This window comes from Parus major, chromosome 3 (genome assembly GCF_001522545.3).
Source record: "Parus major isolate Abel chromosome 3, Parus_major1.1, whole genome shotgun sequence".
NCBI lineage: Eukaryota > Metazoa > Chordata > Aves > Passeriformes > Paridae > Parus > Parus major.
This window is the reverse complement of record NC_031770.1, coordinates 102,967,958-102,978,416: the sequence shown is the minus strand read 5'-3', so window position 1 is coordinate 102,978,416 and position 10,459 is coordinate 102,967,958. Positions and strand designations below refer to the sequence as shown.

At 46.6% G+C, this 10,459-nt stretch overlaps 1 protein-coding gene across 3 annotated transcripts; it reads left to right on the top strand.

Moving 5' to 3' along the window:
* Positions 1-1,840: 1,840 nt before the first annotated feature.
* Positions 1,841-10,167, top strand: OSR1 (odd-skipped related transcription factor 1). 3 transcript variants are annotated; one of them, XM_019005868.1, is made up of 4 exons: positions 1,841-2,006; positions 2,138-2,197; positions 7,692-8,381; positions 8,920-10,167. In XM_019005868.1, the coding sequence occupies exons 3-4, from the start codon at positions 7,735-7,737 to the stop codon at positions 9,053-9,055; spliced, it is 783 nt and encodes a 260-aa protein (XP_018861413.1). In that variant the 5' UTR covers positions 1,841-2,006; positions 2,138-2,197; positions 7,692-7,734; the 3' UTR covers positions 9,056-10,167. The 3 variants fall into 3 exon arrangements, with proteins under 3 accessions (XP_018861413.1, XP_018861414.1, XP_015475840.1); XM_019005869.1 differs by having other exon boundaries at positions 1,841-2,197; positions 8,920-9,019; positions 9,521-10,167; XM_015620354.2 differs by having other exon boundaries at positions 1,841-2,197.
* The last annotated feature ends 292 nt before the right edge of the window (positions 10,168-10,459 follow it).

Sequence of the window (10,459 nt, the reverse complement as noted above, 5' to 3'; positions counted from 1 at the left end):
TGGACTTAAACCATATTTGAAAATACAAACGTATTCAAAGAAGTCAGCTTACAGCAGCGGATGGTATTCTCGACAAGAATGAAAATATGAGGTTTTTATGAGTTTGGGTCTTGAGAGTTTTCCTTTTTTTTTTTTTTTTTCTTTTTTCCTTGATCGGTGGTGGGGGGGTTGTGGGGTTTTCTTTTGTTTTTTTTTTTTTGGGGGGGGGGTGTTGAGTGTGTGTCTGTATAATAAAGAAAGAGTGAAAATGACAGCATAAAATGTGAGAGAACTGAAGATCTGGGAACGTCTTTGCTTCGCCTTTGATTCATTAAAATGCCACTCGTTTACAAAAGCAGGGAGCGAAAACCTCTTTGCCTGCCTGGAGCAGAGTGCAATGTTAGACTCCAAATTGTTCATAAAAATAGAGAGAATTTGGGGTTGAAATGGAGGGCTAGGGTTGCTTCTCCACGCTGCTGTCATGATCATGATCATCATTATTCTGCAGGATGATAACGCAGTGTTTTCTTATTGCTGTTTTGTTGATTTTGGTTTTATTTGTTTGCTTGTCTTTCCTTCGGAGACGGTAAAAAAAAGAAAAAGAAAAAAGGAAAAAAGAAAAAAAGAAAAAAAGAAAAAAGAAAAAAAGAAGGTGTAATAACAGGAGTGTCATGAACAATAAAAAGACACGAGTGTCCCTGAGCACGGTACCGTGTTATCCTGACGGATCTGTCTTCGCTCGCGTATTATATTACCCTGGCTTCTCGGGACATTGTAATATACCCAAGCAATTTTCCCCCCTTCCCGGATCTAAAGGAGTGTGAATGGATGGATGAATAGAAAAACAAATAACCGAGGAGATTACGGCCTCAGGATTAATTATAAAGCACATTTAACCTTTTTCTTTCGAGGGTTATTTTGTTTTTCCTGTGTCGCCCGGGCAGGCGCCCCCGGACGTGAGCAGAGCTTTGCGGCTCCCTGTCCGCGGGGAATCCTCGGAGTTTCGCTGGCCGTGGAACCCCTCCGGGGCGAGGGAGAAACCCTCCCGGCCCGTGGGAGGAAGGACACGAGGAAGGCACCCACGTCAGGGGCGCTGGGGCTTAAAGTGGGGATCAGGAGGGATGATGGGACGGGCGGAGGAAGCGGCTCTAACCCGGGGGTGGACCCTTTACAGGTAAGCGGCTCCCGGGATCCTTCCTCTCTGAGGATCTTCTCAGAGAGTCATAAAAACTTGAGATCCCTAAATCCACCGAGCGGGAGCAGATTCTCTGCCTCCGTTGTCCCCCCACTTTTTCATCGTTCCTGCCTTTGTCCCCCTCCTGCCCTCCGGGCAGGTCCCGCTGACTCCCGTCCCGCGGCTCTGCTCGGCGGGGAGGGGGCGCAGCGCGGCGGCCGGGAGCGGCGCGCTTCGGAACGCTTCAGCGCGGTTCGGAACGGTTCGGAACGGTTCGGAGCAGTTCGGCGCGGTTCGGCCCGGTTCGGCCCCGTTGGCAGCCGTGAGGTGCAGAACGGAGCGGCGGGGCCGGATGGGCGCGGGCAGCGGCGCCGGGAGAGCGCCCCGTCCGCGGCGGAGCCGTGCGGGGAACCCCCGGCCCGGGAGGACGTTCCGCAGCGGGGGCCGAGCGCAGCGGGCCCTGGGGAGATGCTCCGGGCGAGGCTGAGGGAGCGGGGCGGGGGGGCGAGATGAGAGGTTTGCGGGCTGCGAGCCCCGGGCTGCTGCGCCTCCGCGAGAAGCGGGTTGAAAAGTTGGTTCTTCCCAGCCAGAAACTTTCTCCGTGCGTGCGCATGCCCGGAGTGCGGTGGGAGGTTGAGGGGGGAGCTGGGAGGGGGGGTTGAAATAAGGAGGAGGCAGGAGGGAAGGGATCGGTTCAGTCTGAGCGCGACTGCTCCCGGGCGCGTTCGCACTCCAGCGCACGCAGCCGGCTCCGGGAGCAGGAGCAGGGAGAGCGCCTCCGGCCGCGCCGGCCGGAGCACCTGGACACCTGGCCCCGCTCGGATCTGCCTGTACCCGCTGGAGGAGCAGTGGGGTGGGTGGGGTGAGCTGTGCCCCCCAGGGCCAGCACAGACACTGACCTAGCCCAGCCTCCTTTTTTATTTTTTTTATTTTTTAAATTTTTTTTTCTTTCCCATTTTTTTTTCCATTATTTTATTTTACCAGCTCCAATTTAGCCCAGGATCTTTTAACTTCTGCCAGCGGTGGAGCACAGATCGGGATTAGGTAAATAAAAAGAACAACTCATTCTGTTTGGTTTTTATTTTGCCAAGCCTCGGGGGTTGGGGATATCGATTCAAACACTTCCTTTACCCTACCTCCTTTCTTTCTTTGCCCCCGTCCCCTCCCACGATCCACTGGATGGTGCAGAAGCGTGGAAATTGTGGTTCACGTGAGGAGGACTGTTCTCTTTGAGGCGGGCGGAGGGCTGGGGTAAGCCTTCACATGGGTCTCGGATATTTTGATGCTATTTAAAGATTTGTCCTCCCCTTTCAAAGTTGTGTCTCCCCCCCTTGCGGAGAAGCAATGTTTCTAACCCGAGCTAAAAATGACACATACGAGAAAACAGAAGCCTGCATGTCCTTTATGGCCTTGAACTTCCAGCTTTTCTCCTTTCTATGATTGGCTTTTCTTTACTCTTCCTTCTCTTATTTCTTTATTTCTGCGAGGTTTCTTCTTTCTTTTTTTCTTTTTTTTTTTTCCCTTTTTCTTGCAACTCTAATGTTTTAGGATACGAAAAGCCTTTTCTCTTTCTTCCCAAGGCCATAACAGAAATGAGCCTGATGTTTATATTTGTCTGAGTGGATCAAAACAAGTTCAGCACAGGAGAGACTAAGCTTCTCTCGAGGCCGAGCCTATAAAGTGTCAGTGCAAAGCCGAGGATTAGGGTATGGTTGTTATAGTTGGCTTTTGGGAGGGAAACTATAAAAATAGAGCATTTTGGAGATTATCGTAGCGCTGCAGGAATTGTTTGATAAATCGCGAGCCAGGCAGGAGGGTCCCGGACAGGTGCACAGTAGGTCCAGTTCAGTAAGTCCGGAGTGAGCAGAGAAAGAGGCCCGAGCCCCGCTCGCTGGGCAGCGCTGGGCCCGGGGCCCCGGGGCTGCGGCTCCGCGGCTGAGTCCCGCTGCGGGCGGGCGGCCGGGCCCGGGGATGCGCCGCCGTGCCCTGCCTGTCCCCGGGGCTGTCACCGCCAAGCCTTGTCCCTGCCCCGGCTGTGCGTGCTGTCACCGCGGGAAGCGGGGAGTACGGAGGCAAGAAATCCTCCCTGCGGCGGGGAGAGAGGAAGGACGATTTATTCCTGTGCAGGGGAGGCACCGGCTGTTTCTCTAGGGAGAAAGCGAGGGTGAATGTTGTGCCGGGGGCCTTTCCATACCCGAGGGAATTGTAGAAGCACGCACACAATACTCCCAAACTACCTAAGAACTCCTGCGGGGAGAAGGTGGAGGAGCTTGGCCCCTGCGGGGCAGCCAGCCGTGCCCGCCGTGGGGCCGCGCTCCCGCCCGTGGGCCCCTGGTCCCTCCGGGGCCGAGCCCGGGGATCTTCCCTGTTTTGGATGAAAGGCTGCCCCGGGCAGTGCAGCCATCGCTGGTGCACTCGGACCCCGGTTATTATTTATTATTATTATTATTTGAGAAACTAAAGCCCATCTCATTCACCCGCGCTCGCAGCGGTGGTCTGGGGAGACTTGTCAACACCGATTTCGTGATAAAATGTGAATGATGATTTTATAAGGATTGAGCGGAGATATCCAAGGCACACGCTGACTGAGTCCTTCCAGTGCTCATTAATGTTAGCAATTAACTCTTTCACGCTCAATTAGCCCCAAATAAACCTGCTTTAATAGATTCTGCACACTTCATTAATACTTTGAATAAATCTGTGCTGAGCAATCCATTTTATTCCTCAAGAGCACCGCGCTCTAATAATGAAGAGCGAAAGGGCAGTTTTATTCCCTTTCCACTTAGTTTCCCAAACAGAGATAACTTAGAAGCTCAATTTCTTCGCTTTAACTTTAGGAAGGGAAATTTTCTTCCCCTCAAAGGAGACAAAATAAATAGCCGATCTGGTGGCAAAATGCTGTACACCGAAGCGTGCAGCTGAAAGGACGAGGCTATCAGACTTGAAAGAAATTCAGGCAAAACTGGGGAACTTTTTTTGACAGAAGAACCTGATTGCTGTAGTTTGAGGTTCTCGCAAGAATGCATCATTTTATGCCCGCTACTTTATCATGTTTGTAAAAATAAGCAACGTTCTCAGGGTAATTTACCTCCTCCGTTCTTCCATGTGGAACTAATTAGCAAACCTCATTATTTATGAGTCAGGTATTTAATGTAACAAATATCCCTTTCAAAGGATACATCGGAAATTGATAATTCAATGTAGAAAGGAAAAATACCGACTAGCCACAAGATTACTTAAAAATCCATTTAATTTCCCCTCTTGCTATGCTACCAGCAGAAAGCCGGGTAGATTTCTTTTTTTTTCTGGCATATAGAGTAGGTAAGAATTTAATCTGGAAGGTTAAGATTGAAATGGTCTTAAAACAGTGGCAACTGGACAATAGCATTACCGTATCTTCGCTCAGGGCAAAGGGTAAGAAAGCTGGAGACAGATGTAGACTTTCAAGTTTATGATCCTATTTTGCAGGGTAAATTTATCTTGGCATGAGTGGGTTTTGTTTCAGTCAGAACACAAGTGGTTTGTTCTTAATTACTCACCGAGCTACTTTGTGTTAAAAAGAAAACCCCGCACGGTTTTATTGCAACGGGGGAATTCAAGCAGAGAACTCGCGGGGTCTTCTTCTGTTAAGAAAAAAAAAAAAAAAAAAAAAAAAAAAAAAAAAAAAAAAAAAAAAAAAAGGAAAGAAGACCCGATAACGATCTGTTTACATGAAGCAGAATTAAAGGTGGAGGTGACACCAAAATCAAAGAAATGTTGATCTCTCTGCGGGCGAGTGGGAGACCAGAGTTACTACACTGTGAAACACATTCGCTTTGATGTCCCGAAGCGAGGGGACTTCTTTATGAAATAGCCTGACATAGAGCCTATGAAATAGCTCTTCATCCATATTTTTGACTATTTCGGTCGTACGGAGCAAAAGTGTAGTTCACATTTCTGGAAAAGTGCCAAGAAACTTGTAGTAACATGAACACTCTGCTCCCACCTCCTCTTTTCTTCTTATTTTCTTCTCCTCTCTCTTTTATTTTTTTTTTCCACTTGTTGTCTTTTGTTTTTTCATCCTTCTTCATTTTTTTTTTTTAAATTTAACAGAGCTGCTCTAGCAAAAACTTTAAACTGTGGGTGCAATGGATTCTATTATGACCTGACTGTATTTCTCCTTAGTTTATGCCTTGTTTTTAATTGGGAAAACTGAAAGAGAATTTTAAAATGTTTTCAAGCAAGAGCTTACTCATATTGACATAGATTTCTGCTTGTATATTCCATATTAAGTGTTTTCTAAGGATACAAAGAAAGAAAGAGGGATAAACTTCATTTGCAAGAGCCTATTTCATGTCTGAGAGATCTAGAGCTACCTAGAAAGGGAAACAGACATGGAACCATTGTGAGGGACAGAAACAGACATTTGCAGGTACCCAGATGAGAGGACAAGAGTGTTTTCTGTGCACTTTATTCTTGGGGTCACCAGCTGAGGCATTTGTGCTGTGATGTGGACATGCTTAGTGTATAAGGCAGCACTAACTAAATCAAAGTATATCCCCAGTGGAGCAACAAAACAGTCTGCTTGGTTCAACTATTTGTTAAATAGTTTAGCAAAAAAAACCCAAAAAAAAAACCATCAAAAAAAAAAAGACAAAAAAAAACCCCAAGCAAAATAAACCCAAAAGCAGAGCATAACAAAACAAAAAACAATCCTAAAATCCAGAAAACAGAACCAAAAAACAAAGCCAAAATTTACAAACCAAAGAACAAAAATAGAAAGAGGGGAAAAAAAGAGGAAAGGGAAGAGAATAGGGAATATAATGTGTGCATTTTTCAATAGTCACTATCAGGAATGTATCCAATTGAAAACCAGAAAATGTCACAGTCTCTTATTCTGGGTCATTGCAGTGGAATTCCTCTAAGGTTTGAGTCTCTCTTCCTGCTGCTGATTTATGCACAGTAAAAGGTGGGCCTGGAGTATAGAGCTACTCAGAGTAAGCTTCTCCCTCTCACACCCTCCCAGCCGCAGCTCCTTTCCAGGCAACAGCACACATATAAATCAGTTTTGTTTCCTTGGTCTTTAGACCTCTTCCACCACCAGTTTCCACACCCCCAGACTTCCAGCTCAGAGGGACAATTACTGCACTGCTGTACTTTGCTGCCTCCGTTTCTCCAAAGGGGCTTCACTCTTCACCTGGGGATGAACTCTAATCCAAACACTCTGAGAATCCTGCTGGGGATCCCTGTGGGGATCTTGTGGGTGAACCTGCTGTGACTCAGCAGGAACCCTGTCAGGATCTTATAAAGACCCTGTGTGGACCCTGCAGCAAACCTGTGGGGATTCTGGCAAAAAATATCCCCACTTAAGGCAAATCCCAGAGCTCACTGAGGGGCAAGTGTGTATAAGTTAAGGGCTGTGGAGTAAGGAGGAGGCTCTCTGGGATGCAGGGATGTGATGCTTCCAAAAATCCATGGGTGCTCTCTCACACCCACAAAGGGAGGAAGCTGCATCCCCACCAACAACCCTCGGGAGGCATCTCTTGCCAAATGGTTGACAGCAGCCAGGGCTGAATTTTCAGACTGGGCCAGATGTGCCTCAGTGCTGCTGCCTTGTAGCATTTTCCCCTCTGTCTTGTGGGGTGGGATGGGTAGGGATCCAGCTAAGAAGAGAGGCCAGGGGCTTGGCAGGACCCTGAAACACAGACCAAAGCAGTGGCAGCCAGCCCAAGGAAGGGCTGAGGCCCTACAGCTGCTGGTCTGCGTGCCCCATGGGAAGGGTCTTGCCAGTCTTTTAGCCTTTTGAAGGGCTCTAATTAAGCAATTGCTTAGATTAGGATGTGGGCTTGAAGCCAGGCACTTCTCCCTGGGAAGAGCAAATGGCATTTCGGATTCGTCACCCAAATTCAGCATTTTCCTATTTCTTTCTGCAGTACACAAGAGGGAGGCCTTTCGCTGGTATTTCCCCCATAATGTTTTTTTCACCAAAATTATTTTATTTGTTTGAAAGAGGGAGAGCATGCAGTTCTGAGCATCCAAGTGCCTCCATCATCTCAGAGGCTTGGCTGAGGCCAGACCACGGGAGCTGAGCAACTCAGGGGCAGCAAGCTCCGCACCCTTCCTTCTCCATGTCACCTCAAGAGTCAGGGCTAAACACAGTTTCTGTGGACAGATGTAGTGGGCAGTATCTCACTATTTTCTGAAGTCTGAGGTCACCCAGGAAGAGATTTTAAATTACTAGGAAATGACTGAGCTTTTTGGGCCAAAATGGCATTTTGGCTATCCCTGTGTACAGGATCGTTGGAAGTCTGCATAGCAGGGGTTGCTGCTGGGAATAATTGGGGATGCAGTACAACATTTGTGTGCAAGAGAGAGATGGAGAGAGGGAGAACCTGGGGATACACTCACAGTAAAGACCTGGTCAGGCCTCTAATTCCAAGGCAACCTCCTCCTCCTCCTGTGGCGTTGGAGAGGGATATTTATGAGAGGTGATGCAAGGTACTTTAGTTTTAATGTAAATATACCTCTCCCTCTTCCCCACTCCATCTTTATTTTCCAGATATTTTCCTCTGTTCCCAAGATCGTCCTCCTGAGCGGCCACCATGGGAAGTAAAACCCTGCCGGCCCCAGTGCCTATCCATCCTTCCCTCCAGCTTACCAACTACTCCTTCCTGCAAGCATTCAACGGGCTGCCCGCCGTGCCCTCTGACCACCTCTCCAACCTCTATGGCTTCAGTGCCCTGCACGCCGTGCACCTGCACCAGTGGACTCTGGGCTACCCAGCCATGCATCTGCCCCGCTCCTCCTTCTCCAAAGTGCCCAGCGTCTCCAGCCTGGTGGATGCACGGTTCCAACTGCCGACCTTCCCGCTCTTCCCACATGTCATCCAGCCCAAGCAAGAGGCTGCCAACATGACCCTCAAAGCCAAACCCCGCTTTGACTTTGCCAACTTAGCAGTCGCTGCCACACAAGAGGACCACTCTAAACTGGGACAGGCAGACAGTCAGGGCTCGCCTGCAGGGCTGGGGTCTTTGCTTGAGGTGACTAAACTCTCTCCAGAAAAGAAACCCACGCGGGGAAGGTTACCGTCCAAAACCAAGAAGGAGTTTGTGTGTAAATTCTGTGGCAGGCACTTCACTAAGTCCTACAACCTTTTGATCCATGAAAGAACCCACACCGACGAACGGCCCTACACATGTGATATTTGTCACAAGGCTTTCAGAAGACAGGATCACCTGAGGGATCACAGGTAACTGTTTTTCTTTTCCTGTTCTTTTTCCCTTGTGTACTATCCCTGTTACCTATCTACACTCAAGATTTTTATAAGGAAAGTAAAGTACCCATCCAACTAAGAGTGTTCCTTCCAATTTTTCTTCTGCCCAGTGTTGGTGGAAGAGCTCAGGTAACTCACACTGGAAGATATACAACACTCCCTCCGTAAAGACAACTTTCACAACCTCCTTTTTAGCTTCCACTGATGTTTTTACCCTCCATTTGCATCATGTGTCCTCTGCCTCTATGATCACTCAGAAGTGTCATGGAGACATGCAGTCTGCTGGCCCCAAAGTAAGAGAGGAGTTCCTTATCCCTAAGAAAGGCATCCTATAACCCTCTGATGCCCCTCTCTCTTGCACACACACATACAGACAATTGCCCGAGTGCCGCACTCCAGCCCTCTCAATCTCAGCAGTAGGTGTAAGAAATCTCCAGCATATTCTCCCTCAGGTGGCTCACTGCTGAGTTTAGGCCAGTTATTTCTGACATCTCGACTGTTTTTCTTTCTCTAGATATATCCATTCTAAAGAAAAGCCTTTTAAGTGTCAAGAATGCGGGAAAGGATTTTGCCAGTCCAGAACACTAGCGGTCCACAAGACACTGCACACGCAAGTAAAGGAACTGAAACCTGCCAAACTTAAGTGTTGAATCTCCAGCTTCTGTGAACTTTTCCTCCCCTTCAGACTTTTCACCAAAACTAGAGCAGAAACAAAACTTTCGAGATGCGAGCACTGGACTTTGTGCTTTGTTTTTGTTTCTACTTTAAAAAGGGCAAAACCTGCACCCCTTCAGTCCCCCGTCCAAGCAATTTACTTCCTAAGTCGTGGGTGAAAAGATTGGTTTGCATTTAAAATATATGTGAATGATACAAAGAGTGCTAGCTGACTTGTGTGGCTTTGATAAACTTTATGCCAAAAGGTGGTGCTCACGTGTTGTAATCTCTTTAAAAGCAAACAAAAACCCACAAGACACCTCCTATCAACCCCCCCACCCCAAAAAAAACCCCAAAACAAACCAAAATCGTAGCTTCCAAAAGTATTACTTAAGAAAATCCAAACTCTTATTTTATATTTTTTTTTTGACTGTATACAGCTTCTTATTTTTACACTTCAGGAAATACAAAGAGTTCCAGAAGACGATTAAGAACTGAAACGGTGGTTTCTCATCACAGCACCATTAAGACAAGGAGAGGGGCAACTTGCAAATCTCATTTGCTAGTTTGTTTTCAGAAAAGGAGAAGAAAATTAATGTTTGGAAATGACCTAAGTCTCTCAAGTGGGGAGTCCTATCATGTTAGAAAATCCATCCAGATCTCAGACCCACGGGTTCTTGGTGTTGGGACAGATCAGTGTTCATGGGACATGGAGACCTTTTTTATTACCTTGTGGTCTAGTGTGCTGTGAGGATGTTTGTAACTTCTGGACTTATTTAAAAAACCCAGAGGAAAGAAAGATGGCAATACGTCAAAATGACGGTATGCACAACGTGGTTTTAGTGGTACTTAAAGTCTTCGTGTGTCCTGGTGTGAGAGAACATATCTCAACTTGAGAGCGTATTTTTTTAAATGCTGGCTTTCTGAACAGTGTATTCAAATTAAGAGACATTCCAATAAGTTCTGTTTATTAAAAAAAAAAAAAAGTTGTATGGCTGTTTGGCACTTTATGCTGATTATTGGTAATTGACATTTATCACTGGATTGTGTGTGGTTTTTAAGTATTAAAATAAATTGTTATTTTACAGGCAACTCTGCATGGACTACATATGTGTTCATTTGGTTTCTGATCTCTTCCCTAGTAAATTTTCTTTGTCGATATTCAGAACCTATTTATTTTTGGAATTTTTTTTCTTAGTTTTTATTTCCTCACACAAGACTGTGTTCTTTCTACCAGTCTTGGAAAATCTGGATCTTTTTTCAATGCGTTAGCTTTCCCCCTTCTAATTTTAATTTTCTTTTCCGTTTTGTTTTTGTTTTTGTTTTGTTTTTTTTCTTAAGGCTGACAAAAATAAACATCTGCGGAGGGTGAAATATTATTTTGGTGCTAGTGAAGAAAA

What these genes read in the sequence shown, in the direction of transcription:
- OSR1 (XM_019005868.1), top strand. Translation starts at nt 7,735, where the DNA reads ATGGGAAGTAAAACCCTGCCGGCCCCAGTGCCTATCCATCCTTCCCTC. An exon ending in GATCACCTGAGGGATCACAG is followed by an intron (nt 8,382 to 8,919) that starts GTAACTGTTTTT and finishes TTCTTTCTCTAG; the next exon opens with ATATATCCATTCTAAAGAAA.